The following is a 24,604-nucleotide window of genomic DNA, read 5'->3' as shown; positions in this document are numbered from 1 at the left end:
AAAGCACAAGTAAGATCTCATTTGAAAGCTGACACCTGGAAGTTTATTGTAAATGTAGAATTAATTATTATCATAATGAAAAAAAATTGTTATAAATAGCTTCAAAGTTTTGTAAAGTTATTATACATTTATTTTTATGAAACATCTTCATGAAAATAAAATTGAAGTTGGCATTGTAGCAATCTAGAAATGCACTGCAGCTAAAGCCACATGTCTAACCATGTTATATTTAAAATCTGAAGATGATAAGTCTAAAACTCTGTATTTAGTTCAATGTTTTTCAAGATCATGTCATATGACTTTATTTTGATTAGACTGGTGTTTATTGTTTTCTTATAAGCATCTATTCAGTCTATTGCCTCTATTGTTTTGTGATGCAAAAACGAGCCCCATTCAGTCTCAGTCTCCCCTGCACATATTCACACCTCTCCAGCCAGTTTATTGCTCTAAATATGCTTTTCTTTTGTCTGCATTATAATCACTAACGACTAGCAATTCACACTGTTTCAATCCCTCATTTATTTTATAAAAGTTCTCACTTCACAGTGAAACTGTATCAAATGCCCTTTTTGAAAAACGAAACATTTCAGTAAGCATTCTTATTTAGAAAAAAATCATAAAAATTACACCGAAGTAAGGTAGCAGGTGCTCAGTACTAGCTAGCATGTTAGCTTAGCACACCATCAATACACGACAATTTATGAGAATAAAACTATGTTTGTTCTCCAAACTTACTTTATAGCGCAAGTCGAGTGTTTTAAATAACTTTCTGTAATCTGATTTGGCTTCAGATAAAAAAATCAGATAGAAAATATATTATTTTATTGTATTCTGCACAATTTGAAAGTCTATCTCGATTAGCATTACATTATACATATAATCAATTATTATGAAAATACCTGACATGACTCGAAGAACACAGGTAAATCAAATATCATTGCAATCATGTTTATTGTCTTCAAAACATCTTTATCTGCACTTTACAGCGATCTCGGATAGCTTTGTTGTGGCAGGACTTCCTGAATGTCACATGATTATGGCTCTTCTTCATGTGATCCATATATGGACTTCTGTGCAAACAGCGCCCTCACTTTCAGGATGAATTGATAACACAGTACAGAGTATACAGCGCTCAAAATGATTACATCGACGCATTTGGGTATAAATTCAATAAATATTATTCCTGTCTATAGAAGTCTGATGTAAAGCTATGAGAATCTATCAATATTTCTCCAAATCTGCACATGTTTGAGCTAAAAGCCCTGAGGGACGTTGTTTTGTCAAGCGCTGTCATGACGATCGCACGGGAGTTTTTTTCTGAATGAGACCGGCTGACGCTCATAATTCATATTAAAGGTAACGACTCATTTTTTAATTTCATAACTCCTGACACAAATTAAGACATAACTGTCACTATAAGTTTCTCAGAATACAATAGTGGTCAAATACTGAATCTTGAGTCTTATATCTTTTTAATGATGTATAGTTTGTCAAGGTATAACATTAAATCTGATAGTATATTTGAACTAAATAAAAAAAAAACGCTTCAGTGCGCCGACGCTCTGGAGACGGTTAAGAGGTTTTAAAGATCAATAGAGCTGTTCGGGTTATAATACTAAACACTGGAAGTGAAACCTTTCTTATTATTATCAATGTTGAAAACAGTTGTGCGGTTTAATAGTTTTGTGGAAATCATTATATTTTTTTTAGGGTTCTTTGACGTATAGAAAGATCAAAAGAACAATTTAATATTTAATAAAAATAAAAATATTTCAATGAAACCCCTTTTGATCAATTTAACCCATCCTTGCAGGATGAAAGTATCAATTTCTATAAAAAATATATGGACTACAATGGTGACTTGACATAAGGTCATGGGTTCGATTCCCAGGGAGTGCATGAACTGATAAAATGTATACCTTGCATTTAATGCAAGTCACTTTGGATAGAAAAAAGGGGATATTTCCGGTGAACGAATGCCTGCTTTTACAAGACCCCATAATCCCTTTCATGCAAACATTCCACCGTTCTAATGACAGCCACGCAAATGTCCTCAAAATCCTCCCATAATCTCCTATTTAAGACTTCCGCTAGACCAACACGCGTGACACACCGACCAAAGTACAAAGTTAGAATTAAAAAAAGCTGAGGTAGACCATTTAATTCAATTAGATATACTTGAATACTTAGCAGCTATGCCCGCTGTGTCCCAGCAGTGAACTCTCAGAGAAAGATAGGCGACATGATGGATAGTATTATTATTTACAGTAAAACACGCTGAAAAGAAAAAAACCATAGGTACAAGCAAGCACGCAAGCGCGCGCACACACACACACACACACACACACACACACACACACACACACACACACACACACACACACACACACACACACACACCTTTCATTAAAGAAAGAACAAGCTGTTAGCATCTCCAAGTCAAAAGACTCTGTGATGATGGGAGCCAGAGAAAGTGACTCGCACACTCACACAAATGCACAGACGCTGAGCTGTACCTTAATAGTTCAGAGGTCAGAGACTAGACTAGCAGGCATGTGGCCTGAGGCATGCGAACTTGTGGCAATAGGCCTCATTTTGGAACAATAGAACTAAGACATGAGAGACAAAGTAATACAACTGGGTCCATTGTTATAGGTTAGAAGGCTTATTCCTCTATGCAGATTACTGCTTATTACTTCACTAAGACTCAATATGTGGATATGGTCAAAATGGAACACTAGTTTACTACATACTGCATAATCTTTAAAAAAATATTGTGTGAAGCAGTAAGCAACATGTCATGGTAAAAGTTTAGGGTCGGTTAGATTTTTTAAATGTTTTTGAAAAGTCTCTTATGCTCACCAAGACTGCATTTATTTAAGTAATATTGTGAAATATTATTATAATGTAAAAGAACAGTTCTCTATTTTAATTTAATTCAAAATGTATTTTATTCCTGTGATGGAAAAGCTGTATTTTCAGCATCATTTCTCCAGTCTTCAGTGTCACGTGATCCTTCAGAAATCAGTAATATGTTTTTTTTTTGATTCTTTGATGAATAGAAAGTTCGAAATAACACAATTTATATGAAATAGAAATCTTTTGTAATATTATAAATGCCTCTACTGTGACTTTTGATCAATTTAATGCTTGCTAAATAAAAGTATTAATTTCTTTCAAAAAAGAAAAATAATAAACTTTTAAATGTATGTATGTGTTAAATTAATGGCACCCCTGGTAAATATGAACAAAGAAGCCTGTGAAAATAAATCTGCATTGTAAATCCTTTTGATCATTTTTTAAAAAAAGAATTGAAAATGGAAGGAAAATCTCATTATGAAATGTTTTTCTCTAATACACATTAGCCAGAATTAATGGCACCCTTTATTCAAAACTTTTTGCAACCTCCTTTTGCCAAGATAACAACTCTGAGTTTTCTTCTATAATGCCTGATGAGTTTGGAGAACATCTGACAAGAGATCAGAGACATTTCCTCCATACAGAATCTCTCTAGATCCTTCAGAATCTCAGATCCATGTTGGTGCTTCTCTTCAGTCCAGCCCACTCATTTTATAGGGTTCAGGTCAGGGGATTGGGATTGTCATTGCAGAAGCTTCATTTTGTGCTCAGTGACACATTTTTGTGTTGATTGTCCTGGTGGAAGATCCAACCATGGCCCATTATAATATGTCTAGCAGAGGCGGTCAGGTTTTGACTTTTTATCTGTTAGTATTTGAAAGAAAATTATGCCATATATGTGAACAAGATGTCCATAACCTCCAGCAGAAAAATAGGCCCATAACATTAAAGATCCAGCAGTATATTTAACCGTGGGCATGGGGTATATTTTATTCTCAGTTTGCACCAAACTAGGGATGTGACGGTGAGGATATTTTCCCACTGGTTAATCGACGTGTGACAACACCGGTAATACCGGTATCACCGGCGGGGGCTTTTAAATCACTAATTTAAAGGCAAACATAAAATGTGCGCGTTTGCACGGGCATTCATAATTGTGCAGTCGTGCGGAGCAGCACTGTTTCGTTGTTGTGCCCTAAATTGGCGCTAATTTGAAAACGAAACTAACATGTGCACGGCCGCACATTATATATATATATAAAAAATAAAATCGACAGTGGGTGGGGGGGGGGGGTGGGGGGGGCTGCCGTGGTGGGCAAGAAATGTAACCGGTGTTGCTTTTGAACACCGGTAACACCGACTATCGTAGTAGGCCTACACCAAACCCATCTGATCATAGAACCTGGTCCCGTTTGAAGTTCCAGTCGTGTCTGACAACTGAATATGCTGGAGTTTGTTGCACATGTCTGTTCCTTCGCATATTGCAGGCGACAGAGGGGAATGTTTGGGCTGTATATTGCAAATAAAATTTAAACCAAACATGTCTCAACATCAGAGCTCTTTTCCACCTAACTCTTTCTTGTGCATTATAAGCAGTCCCGCTTTCGATGATGTCAACATTCCCCCAAAAGGCGGCACCCTGTTATCATCATGGATGCTCCTGGCAAAGCAGGCGATAAAAACAATACCACCGGATCATATGGAAAGTGGTAGCCTGACGTCGTCATACTCAGATTCTAGTCAGAATATGAGTCTGATACTGCTCCATTGAGCTATGATTATAGGGTGTGTTTCAACCGAACCAGGAAAGAAAAAGCCTCTGCACTCAATTGGATAGACCTACAACTAATCAGAGCAATGGTGACGTATGTTGAATCCCGTAGAAAGGACGTCAAAAACATCTTTCCGATCGGCAAATGCCTTGATGGCGGTTCTCTGTTCCTCTTTTAAAATGAATGCGCTGTCGATATCTTCTATAACAGACGCGAAGATGGAATCTACACATTTCAATTCTCCAGCGGCAGCCAACTTTGTTTAAACGAATTCAACCCAAGCGCTCTTTGGTGACGTGGATGATTACGTTACTGTTGATCATCTGTCCATCATTGTATAAAGCCCACCCTCACAATTTGATTGGTCCGAACAGCTCTGGTTCGAGCATAGTTGCTCGACAACGGATCAAGTCCAGACCGAACTTCCCGACTTCAAATGTTGTGGGCGAGGCTAAGTTCAGCTGGCATCCAGGCTAGGAAAGAGGCCTCTACAGTCGCTATTTCCTAGTCCCCAAAAATGATTTCAGATCTGAGGCCGCTGAATCGCGATGGCGAAGCGCTCATTCAAAATGATAACTGTTAAACAGATCCTCTCGCATTCAGCCCGGAGATTGGTTTATCTCGGTGGAACTAAAAGACGCCTATTTTCATATCCAGATAGCCCCTCGTCACAAGCGCTTTCTGAGATTTACGTTCGAAGGCAGAGTTTATCAATTAAAGGTTCTCCCATATCGGGCTAGCGTTGGCTCCAAGAACCTTTACGGAATGTGTAAATGCGGCTCTTTCCCCTCTCAGGTAGAGTGGAATATGCATTCTGAATTATCTTGGCAATTGACTTATAGCCCAGTCTCAGGACGTGCTAGAAAGCCACAAGAGTCAGCTTCAAGACCACCTGAAGAGTTTCAGGCTGTCAATCAATGTGCGGAAGAGCATGCTTCGTCCCAATGAACTTGGACTCGCGAGCAATGAGAGCCTGTCTTTCTCAGGAGTGCACACAGTCTTTGCTCGGCGCTCTCGCCTCATTCAAACCGGGGAGAGTTGTTATTCTGAAGTGTTTTTTAGAGGTTGCTGGAGATGATGGCAGCAGCGGCAGTAGTGTGCTAGCTCGGGATTCTACATATGAGACCGCTTCAACTATGGCTGAAAGCGGCCAGATGCGCGTCTTAGTGACTATTTTACCAAGACATTTAGCTCCGAAGCTCTGGAATAGCCTTCCTGATATTGTTCGTTGCTCAGACTCGTTCTCCCAGTTTAAAACTAGACTAAAGACGCATCTATTTAGCCAGGCATTCATATACATTTTTTATCTTACAGTTACTGTAAATTCGGCCTCTACTTCATAAACGTTTTTTTTTCTCCATTGGGTCATCTGATGGAGTTTTAGGACACCATCGGGTCACTTGATGGAGTTTTTCGGTTCCTTGCCACTGTTGCCTTTGGCTTGCTCAGTTGGGGATATTCAAATTAAATGACCCATCATACCACTGATCAGCTCTACCAAACTTGTATGTCTTTTTCCAGTAATAAACAAACACTGTTAAGTTGTTTTGATTGATACTGTTAAGCAGCTTTGATACAATCTGTATTGTGAAAAGCGCTATATAAATATATTTGACTTGACTTGACTTGACTATTTCGGCACTAAGCCCTATTTCGGATCTGATGCAGCTGAATCGCATGCTGGCGAAGCGAAGCTCATTTAAAATGGCACATTTTGACCCTTTGAACCACTGCATGCAACAGAGTTGAAATGGTCTCATTCAAGAAGGTGCTATTGCTCGCTTTAGCATGTGGTACGAGGGTGGGTGATTTGCATGCACTGTCTACAGGCGCTGCTTGTATGAAGTTTGGTACGGACGATTGTATGGTCAGACTACAGCCCAGACGGGGATATGTGCCTAAAGTGCTTTCTACTTCATTTAGAGCACGGGTAATGACCATAGACTGTAAAAAAATATGGACGTAGTGTCCGTGACGTCACCCGTAGGTTTCTGAAGAGCGTTTTTGAAGCCTAAAGTGGGCGGGGCCGGCCGTCGCCATCTTGGCAGCGCGTCACCTCTCGTCACTACCGGATAACAGAAAATGGGCAAAGAGGCGGGACGTGGGTGGAGCTGAGGTGCTAATGCTATATGCTACTGGCCTCGCGCTAAAGTGATAGCTGTTTGAAGAAGTAAAGCCAATAGTGAAAGTTCATGTTTTTGCCCTTTGAAATATTATAATAGTTAAAAGACATAACTAAAAGTGAGACTGTGTATCGTGATGTATTATTATTCTGCTATAGAAATGTATTATCATGCAGTAACTTACAATATTGCTCTGAGCTTGCGTGTGACAGTGATTCATGCACATACATGTCAGTCAGCATGGCATCACACGTCAAGTCCGTAAAGAGCTTTATTCAGTCCATTTTAAAATCTGATTTTGGCCGCCTCTCATTTTCTCAAATGGGTTACACCAAAGATATTACCTCAGAAGTTCAAGTAAATGCGGTAAATGCACTAGAAATCCGCGCTCATTCAAGGGTGTGCATCTACTGCATGGACGGAGAGAAAGCACTGACACCTGCAGGATTTCATCTGACGGTACTTTTTATTTAACACTAAAAAGTAAAATAAGCATCTGTTCCGTGAGAGCAACAGTACATAACGAGTGTGGTCTCTCTATCTATAGACTTTTTTAGCAAGGAAATTGTCAGACATTCATTAACGTTAGTGCATGCGAGGAAAACAACTGGAAATACAGCGCTGGTTGTTCTCTCCATACCAGTCTATGGTCCATACTCGACGACAACAACGGAATCCAACGGCGTGGGCGAAGGTATAATGCGTGTATTAAATTGTATGAAATAATCCCGAAAAAAGCACAAACACGGCAGAGATGGCAAGTACAGCAGCTGCTGGAATTAGCTGAGAGTGACAGACAAACGGCCGCAATCCACCTGTCACTCAAGTGGCCACGCCCTTAATTATGCAGGCTTAATATAATTTAAACGGATGAGTTGTAAAAAAATTCACCCCCCTCACAGTTGTCATGAAGGGCAAAATAAGCTATAAAGACCAAAACCACTTTTTGCTCCAGGCTGTAAACATGTTTTTTTTCTGCTGTAAAGTTGGGCATTTTAACATGGGGGAGATGCAGATTTGACTCACTTCTGCAGCCTGCCTCAAGCGGTCAGTCGATGAATTGCAGTTTAATTCACTTCCGTGTTGGTTTCAAGAGAGAGATAGGAGTTGCCGCTTGGTAATGACGCTGCAAGGATTCGCTCCTCAAGACTCTGCGTCAACATCGCATCCCCGATGCCCAGTACGCGCTCTGGACAGGTCCAGTCACTTTAGTCTGTCTGAGCAGCTGTCTGTTTCATTGGCCGCACTAAGGGACTGCCATTTTCGAAACAGAGGCTGTCCCATTGGATAGCTATTTTCCAACAATTTTATTTTCCAAATAATTTTACAGCCAATTTAAATAAGCTGTGTAATACGCTCACACTAACTGGAGGAAGTCTGAATACTTAACTTTTTTTGCCAAAGTGCAAAAGATATGCTGACAGTCCACATTTTCAACTAGACCTTAAACTATGATACAGACAGAAAAAAGTGCACAATTAACACTAGAAAGATTCAAATTCGATCTCTAAGTCACTGTCATCATCGGATGCCACATCCACTTGTGCTGTGTTGGCAGATGTTGTTGGTTGGGGAATCCTTTTACGGTACAGATTGGATGCCGTCATGGAGCGCAGCATAGTGTTCGTCGATTTGAAGGCGTGACACCCACCAGCATTCTTCACACACTCCGATGTGTGCAGGAGTCCATTCAGAGTGTCTGTAATGAGTCGGTTTCGTGGTTTTGTTTTGTTTAGATTGACTTTTGAAAACACTCGTTCGCATGACGCATTTGAGTGGGGAAACACAAGCACATCCAGAGCAAACTTTCCCAGTTCGCTGAACACGGCTATCCCCTGGAAATCCTCCAACGTAGAAATATGATGCCAAAATTCATCGACATCCATTTCTTTCGTGTCTTCACTTAAGGCCATGAGAGGCAATCACCTCCACTGGTCATCAATGACTTGGGAGACTGTCTGTGTCTGACATGTCAATCAGCCGTGGCACTTGTTCCATGAGAGGGAGCAGAGACGGATACTCAACTCGTGCGTTTGCATCTGTTGCAAATCGTTTCTTGATTTCCCCGCAGGCAACCTGTAGAAATTTTTGACAGTGCACATAAAAATCTGTCAGATCACCTTTATGCCCATGTACATTGAGCTCAGTGTGACCTTTGGGCCATTATTGATGTCAAAGTCTTTCAGTAGAGTGCGCATGACATGGTCCCTATCCATGAATGTCAGAAGCAGATCTTTATAAGTCTTGCAGACCTTGATTCTCAATGAAGTGATCACCACCTTTTCACTCTGGAAATACTGATTAAGATCTGTGAATTTCGGTAGGACCCATTCAAGGAAATAATAGAAGGGGCGTAGAGACTGGTCATTGAGTGAGTGAAAAATAGTCTCCGCAGCAGTAAGTCTGGCCTCAAGCCACTGATCTGTGAAAAAAAGATGGAGAGCATCCCATTGCGCAGACACACGTTTTACAACGTCGTTCAGTGACAGCCATCTAGTCTGTGGACGGCTTGAGCATTTTGTGGGGCTCAACATGGCAAAAATCTTGGAATTCTCAGTTGCGCGATACGTTTTGAGCTGTTTCTGAAGTACCCATAAATGTCTCTGTCTAAATCCTCACACCTGCAAGGGAGTTGACTGCATGCCTCGCTTGCGCAAAGGTGCAGTGAATGGCACACGCAGCGCTGCACTGTGATGCCTGGAAGATCACTGGAGACAGAGTTGTGTTTCCCCATCATTGTGCTGCAGCCATCTGACCCAAACCCCACAAAATTTTCGAGTGGTACACCTGCATCAGTGAATGACTTCATCATCTCGGCGTAAAGTCGTTCCGCAATGGCTCCCTCTCTAGCATGTCTGTGGTCGTCTGTGTTCGAGAAGATTTGTACCAGTTTCCAAAACCTTGTCTGAATCTTCCTTGGTCCCTCATCAAAAATACGAACAACTACACACAGCGTTTTTACATTGCCTATGTCAGTTGATTAGTCAACCAAAACGCTGAATTTCTTTCTTTTAAGAATTTCTGTTAGACTTTCAGAATAACAATCCTCAATGACATGCTTGGTTATAGCAGTCGCCTTTGTGCGCCCAAGGGGCATATTTTGGGCTATTTGTGAATCGTGGAAAATATCTTTTAAGACCAAGACCAAATGGTCTGAGATTCTCAGAGGTATGTTGTGCTCTGCCATGAACCCTGTTAACTTGATTTCAGCATTCTTCACAGATTCATCTAACTTTTGCTTTTCAGATGGTTTCTGTAGGCATTGTGGTATGGACCTTTGTGATGGGGCTAGATTTTTCTTTTTATCTGTATGTTTCTTAAACTTTTCATGATTTTTTAAAACCGTGATCTCTGCCACAATTTGGACATGCAACAACAACAGACTGCTTTAGCATCGTTTCCTGGGACAGGTTTTAGCCATCCTGCAAAAGTGGGGTCTTTTTCCCACTCTGTCCTATATGTTTGTGGCCTATGCTTACTTTTCTGCTGCTCTTCAGACTCTGCCTTCCTCTTCGCCCCTCCACTGTCCTCACCTTCCCTTTCTGAACTCATTTTTTTAGCACTTTACTGCTTCGTTTTGTTAAACTGATCTAAACTGAACTGTCTTCTTCAGCAAAACTGTAGTGTAGTGTTGACGTGCGGGCCGGGCAACACCGTGTGGTGCCTGTGTGTGTGTGTGTATACGTGCTTGCGTGCAGGGAGGCGAGACTGCGAAATGATTTGGGGTCAGAGAGAGAAGCGGTAGGATGTGTGTTTGGACGAAAGACTGAAAACTCTGAAATTTTTCGTACATTATGGGATTTTTTTCATTATTGCTCGTACATCGTACAGAGGTCAAAATTATCGTACAAATACGATAATTATTGTACATCTGGCAACACTGATGACGGTGAGCGCTGAGCTATATAGTGGGGGGCTCCACCCCAGCTTGTGCGTCATTGGCTGGTAAATTTTACCGTCGTGATGCAATCAGGCTTCAGTTTTTGTGGAAGAAGGGGGATAACCCTATAGTGTTAACTATGGAATTTCTCATTCCCTGCTCTCAGGGAACAGAGGTTATGTAAGTTTTTTGGCATCTCCATGTGGGCCTGTTCGGTATCGTAACTTGACTCTTTGCTGTTGCACTGTACACTTACTATACATTTTGAATTTTGTAAAGATTTTTTTCTAATGGGTGCTCTGGTGTGCATTAATTCATGAATTATGGACTCCTTATATCTTTTGGTTATTTGGTGTATTTGGTTGTTTGTTTTGTTGCGTCCAGAGCCGTAAGGTTTTGTTTGTGTGTGCCCAAGCTGTGCTGTTTCTCTCTCTCTCCCTTGCTGCATTCCAGTCCAAAATTGTCATGCCCTTCACTCGCTAACTTCCCTCCGTCTCGTTCACTCGGATGTACGACATTGCTTACGTTGCATGAGTGCCCACTACTGGCGGAAACTGCAATTGGCTGAACTGGAATGTCCTAAGCCCTTGATCACTTGGAATCAGCTATGGAGTTGATTTATAATTTTTTTTAAAAAATGTTTCCCTTTAAGAATTTGTTTAATGCCGCATCCGAATGTATATAGGTGTGTTTGGGTTGTTTTAAATAAAAAAAATCATAATTAATATATCATAGGGTTGTTTGTGGTGGTGGTGATTAAACGAGATCTGCGGTGACGTCACAATCGTGTTACATTGTTGTATATGGAGCTGCCTGAAGTGTACATATGAAGTAGACGGTCAAAAATTCGGTCATATTCGTCCATATAAACTTCCCTCGTCCACTTCACGAAGTGGAACGCACTTCCAAATGGCAGCAGGATTTCCCTGAGGGGAAGTGCTTAGGGAAGTTCGCAAGTGCGTGTCTAAAAGTGGACTGGAACGCAGCACCTGTCTCTCTTCGTAGGAGAAATGGTTTCCACTTGATGCCAATAATCAATGCCCTGCTGTGATTGGATGCTGGGAGGGGAAGGAGAGTATTTAAACTGCAACCATCATCAGAGCTGTGTAGGTGGTTCAACAGCTTTGAGGTCTCATCTTCAACCCCAGACTTGATGTTGTGTTGAAGCAGCCCAGTCTCATCCCAAGACGTCATATGAAAGACGCTTTTGACCATACGTCAACATCCGACGTTTTAGGGTACCCTTTAACGTCAGTTAGATGACGCTATCTAATCCTAACCCTACCCCAGACCTAAACCTACCCGCGTCATCTAACTGACGCTAAAGGTAAAGCGTCAGATAGATGATGCCCTAGGATCGTCATCTAACTGACGTTAAAGGGTACCCTAAAACGTCGGATGTTGACGTATGGTCAAAAGCATCAGTCATATGACGTCTTGGGATGAGACTGTGTTAGTTGAAGCAAGTAGTTGGTGGTGTTGCGTATCTTTACCTCATTTGTGTTCTACTTATTGAAGTAGAGTTTTCTCTTTAATCTCTTTTGATTACACTCTATGATTGAGACTTAAAAGGCAGAAATGAGTGTTAACTTCAATGATTATTCATTGTATGGTTTAATTAATCTGTTTTTCTCTTGGTTTACTTGAAGTATGCTAGTTAATCTATTAATTTATTTATTTGTGGGGTTAGTAGGGAGGTGGGTGCCATTTTATTATGAACTTGACTTTTTCTCCTGTTTATGTTAGCAAGGGAGTCAGCTTATTTTGCTGTACTCTTGTTTTCTTTTCATTTAGTTTAAAATAAGGAGGTAGACTGATTATGTTGTTATGGCAATACCCCCTTCTGAATCTGATACCCCTCTTTTTCTTTTGCTTAATTTGTAAATACAAACTACTTTCTTTCATGAAATATTATGTGGTTATTTGGGTTGTTGTGAAACAATTCTGGGCCTGGAGACGGGGTGGCTTCATGCTGTTTCACATTAATTTCACCACCATCCATTTTTGCGGTTGCTTTCCTCCCCTAGACCAATCAGGAAATCGTAACAGTATGATTTGCATTAGCACAGACTGTTAGAGTCTGATGATTGGTTAAAAAAAGACAAAAAAAATGACAGTTATGAGAAATATTTTCAATACAGATAAGTGACATAATTTATCTGTTAGTGTGTGTGCTCTAGAAGGGTCTGTAAGCAGCTGTGCACACTCTTGTAACTGCGCTCTGAACTGTAATTGGGCTGCTGGGCTTTACGAGGCTGCCATAAATTTGTCGCTCTTGTCCTAAAGACTATTATTTTGACTTAAAAACCTTCTGCAAGGACACATTCACTTTCTCTCTCTGCCACACAGACACACAAATCTATACATCCGTACATACTTCCCTAAATGTCCTGTCATTCAAATGCATTACATATATCCATTTTGGTTTATTCATTCACTCACACCCACATTAACTCTTCATCCTGCTTCACATAATATTTGTCCGACTTTGTAAGTTAAAAATTGAAGGGGCTGTCCCAAATCTCTGTACACTATAAATATTATGCCAAAGATACCTACTTTCTCTGCGTGTTTATTAATTGTACATCCATGCATGCAGTGCATTTGTGAAAGTGTTATAAAACGGTGCGTAGGATCCTTACTAAAAGTGTACGTGCGTCCGAAAGCCAAAAATGGCGTACGCTAAAAAATATTCAGACTTATAAAACCGTGCGTTCGCCAGAACCTGCGCAAAATTCACTTTATAAATCCCAGTCAGCGGAAGAATGTGCTCACATGCGTCTCCTCCCCGAAATAACCATATATGGAGCTTACAACAACTAGTTTTACTACGCATATCCTCATCTGCATATCATTTGCATATGATTATTCATCCATGTGATACCATGTTTAAAGATACAAGATATTAGGAAAATATGAAATACGGATGTGCCGTCACATTAGGCTACATTAATAAAAATCATAAGCCTATCCTTGCCTTGTTTTTGAATAAATAAATCAAATAGTGTAAAATACATTTCAGAGAAAGTTTCTCAATCTCACTGGCCAAATAGTATTTTTAATTGATTATATTTTTAATGGAAACAGATAGATCTTGTGCATTATTTGCACGAAACTATTTTCTCAGACAATCTGCTATTATCATGATGAGCAATTATGTATGTAAAACATTAAAACACAGAATGCCAGAGGAAAAGTGTTCAAAAGCATTGCATCCACAACAAATATTTATATTTATTGAATATAAAAAAATGTTGTAACTTCTCAGTAATGATTTCATGTAGTTTAAGTGTTTAACTCCATTAATGGGAATGGCATATTTAATCTAAATGTTTATATCAAAAGTAAAACATAGTTTAAATCATTATTTTATTTATTTAAAGTGTCATTGTGAACATGCACTCTATTTATGATTATGACTCATAATAAAGATTAACGGTTTTACTTCATCTGCCGTTAGATAGGCTATATATGTGTCAGTTTCACTAAACGGCCCAACGCGCTCGCTGGCGCAGACATTTAAGAAGGGATGGATATTTGCTTCAAGTGATAGGCTTGGTGAGTGAAATTATATTTGTATTATCTTTCTGTTTATGTATCATTTTCTTTAGATTTTCTGTCTAAAAGTGACCAAAAAGACATTTAACTCCAACTCACCATCTGTGTCGCCAATTCCCTTTGTCTCCAGAATGTGCGTACGCACGGCTCAAAGTTTGCTTAAAGGTGCGCACATTCTCCCGTCAAGTATGTTTTTTATAGATCACAACCTTTGCGTGGAAACTGCCGTACGTACGTTTCCAGCCCCGTTTTGTGCGTACGCACGCTTTATAAATGAGACCCCTGGTGATTTTTTTTCTGCCAAAGTGGTGAGAAATAAGAGTCTGAAGTTGCCACTGCAGTTTTTAAATGAAGTATGAACCTAAAAATGAAGTAATAATTAATTGCCAGAATCTGGATGTTGTTATTCAGGCAGCTAAATATAAACATGCTGATGGCTTAGCTAACGTGAACTAACTTTGAGTTATGAATTGTGCAGCCTGATATTTTATCCACCATTTAAATATCAAACAACATCTGTTTGGCACCAAAACACTGTGTCTGGATTTTTCTGTAATGTTGATTCTAATGATATACCCTCTCACTGACACTCTGAAATATTATTCTATAATATTAACAAAAATATTAAGCAGCACAGCTGTTTTCGACAATGTTTCTAAATCATAATATCATCACATTAGAATGATTTCTGAAGGATCATGTGACACTGAAGACTGGAGTAATGATGCTGAAAATTCAGCTTTGACATCACAGAAATAAATTACATTTTCAAATGTATTCAAATTGAAACCAGTTCTTTTAAACCATAATTATATTTCGCAATATTACAGTTTTTACTGCATTTTTTATCAAATAAATGGAGCCTTGGTGAACACCACAGCCAATCCAAAGCTGTTATTCATTGTTAGTCGTTCATTCTTCAGAGTTATTTTTGTAGAGGAGGAGGATAAGGATAGCTGGTTGGCTGACAATATATGAACTGACAGCATAATGACATTGCTGAAACATTGCTGAAAACTAAGAGCACACCTGAAACGCACACACACGTGGACACACACACACACACACTGTAACATTCCATTGTAAAACTGCACTTAATTGAGGTGAAGCCTTCGTGCCTCTGAAATACTCATTAACACGTTTAATCTTTTTCCCTTTTCTAAGAACATGCCAAGAACGTAATTATGCCAACACCTGGATGGAGCTGCTCAGGTACAGACATGAACAGGCATGTACCACTGACAAAAAAACTAGGTCAGTGTGCCAGTGCATGTGTGAGTGCAGTGAACGTGCTAAATGTTGTGCGAAAAACTGAATAAATAGGATTATGGTGAGACATTAATGAGATTACAGAGCTCCTGTAACTGGGGGAGACATCCTGCCTCGCCACACAAACAAAAACACCCTGTGTCTCACAACCCGGCCTTCCGGGAACAGCTGGACAACTTTGAAAACAGACACTAGCATCTTTTTGTGATGTCACAATGTTGCAAGGTGCTGCATGGTGTGAAAATGAAGACATTATATTACACAGTGTCTATGATGTCATCATGTCCACAAAGTCAAAACAATGTAATGGAGAGAAGACCTACCCGCTCTCCTTTTGGAGGGAAACACTGGCAGACGCTGCAGTCTCGACCTCCGCACTCTTCTGTCTTGTCCCCCTAAAACACAGAAATACAGTGTCAAGAATGGAGTAAAACACATTCATACACACAAAGACTCATACACTAGCAATTCAAAATGGAAACTCAATAATTACCTTTAACTATTGTATACAAATTCCATATTTTGAAGGTTCAGAAGACAATATTCATTGCTTGTGTTTAGTGTTTTCCTTAGATTACACACTTATATTGTTGAGAGGTGTTTGCCTGTGGGAAGTGCTATCCCAATGCTACTGTCTTCTGGCTGGTTTCCACAGAGTTGCTACATATTTGCATGTGTTCTGAATAGTTTTTAGCATGTTGTTATATGATTGCTATGGTGTTCTGGGTGGTTGCTAGGAGGTTCCTTACAAGACCAAATAAAAAGAGGCCTCCCTCACTTATCTGACACCTAAAGGAGTGTTGCACTATTTAATTTAAATGTAATAGTCCTACAAATAAACTAAACCTCTGACTGACAGACTTCATCATCATATATAATTGATTAATTATATGAATAAGTGACATTTTATTGGCTTTCTAGCATGAAATAGATGTACATTTCTTGTGTCGCATAATAGCTTCAAATTCCAATACATCAATTACTACTGTAATTATATTTATAGGCATATTTTATACACACACAAAATCACCAATACTGTTATATAAACTAACATTATTGGTGATTAATGGTATCTGTAATGGTTAATCCACCAGTATGTGTAAAGTCAAAGTCCGGACTTGACAACAGTCTTGAGACTGTGGGAAAGTACTGTACATTTCCCACTGTGGGAAAGTACTGTACATAAAAACAATGCCAGAAAGAATGCAAGCTGTTATCAAGGCCAAAGTACGCCATACAAAAAAATAGTAAATTTTTGGGTAATTATGTGTGAATAAAGACTACTGTATTGTAAGAAATTGTAGTCTGCCTCGACCCAGATTCCACTCCAAAATATATTTTAGAATGAGCTCATCCCCAAAATGGCTTAATTATCATAGAGATGAAGGAAGAGAAGTTATATTGTTTCTTCACCATTTGGGTTGATCACATAAGATGCGATTATAGATAATACTCTATTACATACAGAAATGGACCATGGTGAACATCTTTAGGGTGTGTGTTCAGTTTGGTTCGCTTGGTTTGTTTGGTCCGGACCAAAAAAAAAACATTTAGTTCTGGGAACCCTGTTTTGTTTTCAGAAAGTTTAATATAACTTTCAAAAAAGTCCAGTACAAAAGTTACTGCCTCTCATAAAGAACAGTCCTCCGTAGGCTAGACCGTCCCACCGTAACAACGCTTGTTCCTACCACTCTGTATCCTTCAAAGGATGGAGCCTCTGAATTGGAACGCAGCTATTGGTTCTCATGCGTTAGGCACGCACATTTTGAGCTTCTTTTCCTTTTAATGGTGGTTGGCAAACCCACTTCAATGTGCATATCGCCACCTACTGCACGACACCTGAGTGACAGCTGACGTAAAATAAAGGACCGAGCTTAGGATAGAGATAGTACCGATACCGATCACTTAAAAAAAAAAAAAAACTTAATTGGCCCCGATACCAATCCTTGAGAACAGCTCGGGACATCCATATTTCATACACAACTTTACACATACTTTGCTTACAAATAAAAGTGCTTGTGACCAACTAGCTAAGTATGATCTACTTTGCAGGCACCAATAACAATTATTTTATTTAACCTGAGGTGCTATAATGAATAACCAACAGTTTCCTAAAATGCTAAACCAGACTAGATGTTTGATATTGAAGTCACGGGTCACCCACAAACATACATTTATGCATTTGGAAGACGCTTTTATCCAAAGTGACTTACATTGCATTTTAAGGTACCCGTTTTATAATCTTATCAGTTCTTGCTTTCCCAGGGAATCGAACCCATGACCTTGGCGTTGCAAGCGCCAACGCTCTACTGTTTGAGCTACAGGAAAGCTTGCAGGAATGTAAACAGAGATAACAAAATACCAAAACCAAAGAGAGAGAGACCAAGACCAAGAAAGAAAGAGAGAGAGACAAAAACATGAAAAACAGAGGAGGGACAGACTGAAAAATCTGAGTACATTACGTACAAGAGGGAGAGGATGTTTAGGTCAGGCATGTTATGTCTTTTTGGAGGTAGTCAGTCACGTAATAAAAAAAGGAAAAGGTAGAGTGATAAACTGTACTTGCAATCAGAAACCATTCTTTCACAAACGCACACTCATTGTGCACAGTGTCTGACTCTGCAAACATAGACACACATCTAAAATGAGCACACGCTCCACAAAGAGGCACACAATCATTTTACCGAACATTGACAATTACGTTCCTCTGGTGGAATGATCTTCCCAACCCTACAAACAGCTGAATCCCTTGATAGCAATATTAAAAAACGGCTTAAAACACATCTAATCCATAAGCACTGAACTGTTTGCTGCTGATGTTGACTCCGTCCTATACCATCTTTATCACATTGAATGATTAGCATATCTCAAGTTATTGCCTTCTTAAGATGAATAGCGTTGCCAGATTTCTAATTTGTAAGCTGTTTTGGAAGAAAGTATTTGAAAAATGAGTAAATATAAAATACATTTTAAATCACATTTAAACATTTGCCTGTAGAAGTCTGTCCATTTAAAGTACACAGAAAACCTTTTTCCCCAGAACACTTTAACCAGGCTTAACAACAACAAAAAACCTTTCCACATTTTGGCAAGGGGACAAAGAGTGTGTTAAAATTTACCAAAAGTGCAAAAGGCCAATCTATCACAACATAAACAAGTGGAAGTCTGAAGGGCACACAATGATAATGCATGCAACAAGCCGCAAACTCCTGCAAGCGCGTACAATATTTTACAAAGTCAGCACACTGAGCATAAAGGAGAAGAGAGAAAGTGATTGTATGTTACCTCATTTATACTCCTAGTAATTGTGGGACAATGTGAATATACTGGGTGAATACTGCAGAGTTATTTTCCTCATAGGGTGCTAATAACAATGCAGATTTATTTTCACAGCCTTCTTTGCTCATATTTTTCTGATCTCAACTATGTGTATCATGTGTGTGTGTGTGTGTATGCACACATAATAGGGGCTGTGAATTACACAAGAGTTAATGGTTAAGTGCTGGGTTATGACATCAACTCAGGGTTTGAGATGGTCCGTGCTGACTGGATGATGAGCATAACCGCACGCTTCACTTCAAGTCAGATGTGTGAGATTAGAGAGTTAGGGTACGATGGTTGCTGCATGGCAGAGAGACACGCTTCCCTTATTCTCACACTTCTTCTGTCTTGCTCCCTATTTTTCCATTCCGCTTTCCCCTCATGTTACCTGTATTGCCCCTGATTATCCCATCGCAATCTTAAATTATCTGAGATTGAGTTACACCCGATCCTGGCTTTTTTCTACTTGATGATTTTGAGTTTGAGTTCGATTTTGTCTTAAGGGATGTTTGGTGGCTTGGCATTACACAGGACAGATTATTAAAATATCTATAATTTGTAACCAACTGAAAACACTTGGATTAGCCTCACCTGCACGATAAAACCAGTTTTAGATGATTAATTAATGTTTTTTTAAAGGAACTATAGCTTAAGATCACATATTTGCTCCTCAATGTAAAAGTTAACAATGTAACAATGCTAGTTTTTTTAAAGCCAGCAAATCAACAGTATTAAAATTAAGTAAAAGCCACACCAAAGCCACATTCCAAAACCACTTACGGGCTACATAAGCACTTACAAAAAGCATTATCAGCAAAAAATAAAATAAAATAAAAATACAGTTGGACAGGTGAACTGATTCAAAATTCGTTTTTTAAATAAATTAAACACTTGATTTTGAACTTGGTTTAAACGAAAATATTAAGCAGCACAACTGCTTTCACCATTGATAATAATCATAAATGTTTTTTGAGCATCAAATCCATCATATTAGAATGATTTCTGAAGGATCATGACACTGAAGACTGGAGTAATGATGTAACTGTACTGTAACTGTTTTTACTGTGTTATTATCAAATACATGTGGCCTCAGTGAGCTTAAGAGGGTTCTTTCAAAAACATTAAACATTCTGAACAGTAGTGTATTTTAGAGAAAAGCAAAGCTACAAAAATGAAAATACACACTGCAAAAATATTTCCTTTTTCATTTTCATTTCCCAAGTGCATGACTTTTCAAGGTCTGGATTTCCCAAATCCCAAAAGTTATTGGACTCCTTCCCATTTCTTTCTTTCTTGCTTTATTTGAACATGAGTTCAGTTACAGTATGTCACCAAGGTAATAACTTATGTATTGGGACATCTGGATGTGTTTAAATCTTTCTTTTCCCCATATATCTGCTCTTCTCCATACCTGGAGGAGGTGCTTCCCTCTGCACCTCCGACAGGATGTTGACCAGACAGCCAATCAAAGAAAGTGCAACAGATAAATCTCTCTTACTTAGACTCTATCCAGATCTCCCTCTACACTTACTCTCTTCCCAGCAGGGGTTCTCAACTCTGGTCCCGGGGTCCACTTTCCTGCAGAGATTAGCTCCAACACTAATAAAACACACCTGAAAGGGCTAAGCAAGGTCTTCAACATTATTATAAAGTTACTGGCAGGTGAGTTTGATCAAGGTTGGAGCTAAACTAAATGGACCTCGAAGGCCAGAGAATGAGAACCCTTGGTTTAGAGGCCAAAAGATTTAATCAAACATGTAATCATCAAAATCTGGCAACATCAAAATCTGGCAACCAATTTTCAATTTTCAAGCATTTTAAGCCTTTAGGTTTGAAAGATCATGTAAAACAATCAAATCAAGTTCGTCTAGCTGGTACTGTAAATCGTCAGGTTGGAAGTCGCTCCTTCATGGAGTGAGACAGAAAATGTACACGTCATTCATGAGTAAGTATTTCTGATACATTTTCCCTAGTGTGTGTGTGTGTGTGTGTGTGTGTGTGTGTGTGTGTGTGTGTGTGTGTGTGTGTGAGGCAGCACCTGCTTTGTGACACCTGGTCATTTTTGTCAGGTTTACAACCTTACCCCTGACCCCCTTCACACAAAATCAGACAGAACGCCTTAGGCAAAATGACTTATATGTGTGCAGGAACCACAACGTACCATCAATAAAACACTCTCACTTTCCCCTATTCTTTGAACTTAAAAATCTAATTCTGTCATTATTTACTCACCCTTATGTTGTTCCAAATCTGTATGGCTTTCTCTTTTCAACGGAACACAAAAGGTGAATAGTCTGCGGGCAATTTTCAGTAAAATTAAAGAGGACCATGCAAATAACAAATACATTTGTTAGCTTTCTGTGAGGAAAAGACTGAATTTAGGTAATTTCGTTGAGAAAACCTGACATTTACTAGCCTGGGAAAACCCAGACAACTTCCGGCAAATTTAGATTTGCTCTGAAAGTTAGTCTGGCAAAGTGCTCATTCAAGCTCATTTCCAATCCGCCGAAATCGAGGCACCAATCAGAAACGTTGGGGCGGGCTTTACACGATGACGACAGCGCTGGGATTTTGAAGCAGATTTAGTAGCCTACATTACAAAGATGGATGCCGCCGTCGAACATCACTCGTTCGAATCAGCTATCGCGTCTGTTTTAAGCGATTTGAACGTTTCCTTTTTGTTAAAAACCGAGCAAAACACTCGGAGATGTTTCTCCGCCGCTCTGCATACGTCATCTCCTTCATCGCTCTGATTGGTTTTAGGTCTATCCGCGACGTACCGTTGGTGACGCCCCTCTGGAAATGATTTGTCTATGACGCTTTGCCAGACCATAACTCAGTTACAACTGAGAATGGTCTGGTTTTAACCAGGCTAGACATTTGCCATAATGTAGCTCTCAATGAATCATTTTGCTTCAGATCTTTTCAGTGAATCTTTTATGCTGTTTATACTGATCAGGGCTGTGATTCCCAAAAGCACCACCAATGGTCTCTACGATAAACGTAGCTCACAATGCTTTTGAGAAACAGCCCTCAATGATCAGGTCTAGAGGATAAGATTATTAGTAAATAGTGACTTAAATTTGGAAGGTTCATCACAAAAAAAGCAATCGTATGACTTTAGTGAACGTCACTTTCGTGATGTTTTTATAGTGCTTTCACATCCGTTTTGAAGTTTGAACACTTTTTAAAACTTTTATTTCATGGAGGAAAGACAATCACATATGTTTGGAACAAACTAAAGGTGAATAAATGATATAATTTTCTGAGTGAACAACCCAATTTAGTTGGATTGTTTACATTAGAAATATGTCTGCATTCCTCTCTTCTTACGTAAAAGCAGGGATGGGCATCAATGTAGACGATGTTTTCTTATCTTCTCAGCGATTGTACCGCACTATCTCTCTTTTCTGTTCAGTGTGAAGGTATGATGGCAATCTCCATCCATCTGCCCTCATAAGTAATGTTCTGTATCCATCTGCGCCTTTGGATTCTAGCCACATAGATGATGCCTGAAAGGAGGTTTTATGGGCAGACGAGTTAGCCTGGATGCCAGCCGAACTTAACCCCGCCCACAACATTTGAGGATGGGAAATTCGGTCTGGACTTGATCCGTTGAGAAGCAAGTATGCCTGAACCAAAGCTGTTCGGACCAATCAAAATATCAGGGCGGGCTTTATGCAATGATGGACAGATTATCAACAGTAACGTAATCATCCACGTCACCAAAGAGCGCTTGGGCTGAATTAGTTTACAACAAAGATTGGCTGCCGCTGGAGAATTGAGATGTGTAGATTCAGCCATTGTGTCTGTTATAAAAGATGTAGACAGTGCATTCATTTTAAAAGAGGAACAGAGAACCTCGATCAATTGTCGATCGGAAAGATGTTTTGCCGTCCTTCCTACGGGATTTCGGCAAAAGTTTAATTTATCAGCTGGCCCCGATTGTCGCTAAGAAGATGGGGCGCAATGAAAATTGAGGGCAGAGGCATTTTCTTTCCTGGTTCGGTTGAAACACGCCCCATAATAACAGCCCAATGGAGCAGTATCAGACTCACATTCTGACTAGAATCTGAGTATGACGACGTCAGGCTACAGACGAGTTAGACTACAGTACACATTTGTCAATTACCTGGTAGGAATGCACATACAGTACATACAATAGCAGAATCCATTACACCCACTCTCAGTGAAACATATATGAGCTGGGTTTGTTCTCTCTCTCTCTGCATGCTAGGAGTTTTGGGGTAAGAGTGGCATTGAGTGAGAACCGAGCTGCAAAACTTTTTTTCTTTTTTTTCTTGTCTTTTTCTTTTTCACTTTTTTCTCTTTTGCATGTTCTGCCAGTTTTTTGTTTTGTTAGTAAGCGTTTAATCTTTGAGCGCAACAAAGTTTGCAGCTTGGTGTGAGGTGTGTACCTGATGACGGTGTTATGGTAGAGGACGTTCTCGTGGCAGTGGGAGATGAGGTAGATTTTGAAAGTATTATTTGTGCCTCCCGAATGAATAAAGCGGTTGTTGTATTTGTAAAAGAGAATGTAAATGAAAATGGTATTGTCATACGTGAGAATCTTGCGCAGGTTACTCCGCTTTATGCACCTTCCAGCAAAATCATTATTTCAAATATTCCGCCTTTCATTTCAAATGAGGTGTTGGAACGTGAATTAGTGAGATTCGGTAAGTTTACTAGCGAGTTCAGAACGATCTCTTTAGGTTGTAAACATCTGTCTTTAAAACATGTGTACATGTTTTTGGACTCTCCAGAAAATACATTGGATGTTTCTTTTCGTCTAAAGTATGAAGGAAGATCATATATGGTGTATGCAACTATTGGTAACTTGCAATGTTTTGATTGTGGTGACATAGGGCATAATTGGATTGCGTGTCCACATAAGGAGCATGGAGGAGCGAAACAAATTGTTTCAGAGGGGGAGGTTGATGCTATGATCACCTCAGAAAAGTGTGTTGACAATGAAATCGCAGGTCCTTCTGGGTTCCAATCAGATACTGGTACAGTAACGCGCGTCATCTCTGAGCCAGTACCTGAGGTGCCGATACAGTCAGCTGAGTGCAGCGTTAGTGACGTCACTCGCAGCGGGAATGCTAAGAACGCCACAGCTGGACTGGACCTAATGTTATTGTACCAGGAAACAGCAACGTTGAGCAAAGTGACTACAATGGTGAGGAATCTGATGAAATTTAATCTGAGTTTGACCTCTGAGTTAATCTTAATGACCTAACTTGTACAGGCAAAGATAGTATTGATGCCATGTCTGATGATACAGATTTTATTGACATTGATAGTTCACAGGGAGATTTTCAAAAGAAAATTTCCTTATATCCCCTCGAGGAAATAAATCATTTCTTGGATAATACCGTTGGCAAACAGGTGAATGTTAAAGATTTTTTCCCAGACATTGAGCAGTTTGTTAGGTCTGTTACAGTTTTTCAAAAAGCAGTTGGTTTTGATCTTTTGAGTGAAAAGAAGCGTTTTCGGCTAAAGAAGTATCTTACAATGATACGAAAAAGTAGGAAGGGGACAAAAAGTTCTTGAAAAACTGACCAGAAATGCATCACATGGGTTTCCTTTCTTTTTCTGTTATGTCTCTTTCCTCCTCTTAAATACATGAATGGATATTTTAAGGGTGGGCTCCATTAATGTTAATGGTGGGGAGGGATAGACATTAACGTGATTTGTTATTGGAAAGCATATAGCTAAAAAGATTAAATGTTGTATTGCTTTAGGAAACTCATTGTGATGTAGATAATGAAGCCGATTGGAAAATGTGCTGGAAGGGGCAACAGATGCTTAGTCATGGGACA

The 24,604-nt window shown here is 39.5% G+C and overlaps 1 protein-coding gene across 1 annotated transcript in view; it reads right to left on the bottom strand.

The window, feature by feature from the left end:
• The window catches only part of col4a4 (collagen, type IV, alpha 4), a 79,727-nt gene that overhangs the window by 45,962 nt on the left and 9,161 nt on the right, over nucleotides 1-24,604 (bottom strand). The window contains exon 4 of the mRNA XM_056243326.1: nucleotides 15,785-15,856. Coding sequence (XP_056099301.1) covers nucleotides 15,785-15,856 — 72 coding nt within the window. The remainder of the gene's footprint in view (nucleotides 1-15,784; nucleotides 15,857-24,604) is intronic.

The sequence above is a fragment of the Rhinichthys klamathensis genome, unplaced genomic scaffold, assembly GCF_029890125.1.
Source record: "Rhinichthys klamathensis goyatoka isolate OS25496 unplaced genomic scaffold, OSU_Roscu_1.1 h1tg000786l_1, whole genome shotgun sequence".
Classification (NCBI taxonomy): Eukaryota; Metazoa; Chordata; class Actinopteri; order Cypriniformes; family Leuciscidae; genus Rhinichthys; species Rhinichthys klamathensis.
This window is presented reverse-complemented; position numbering and strand designations above follow the sequence as displayed.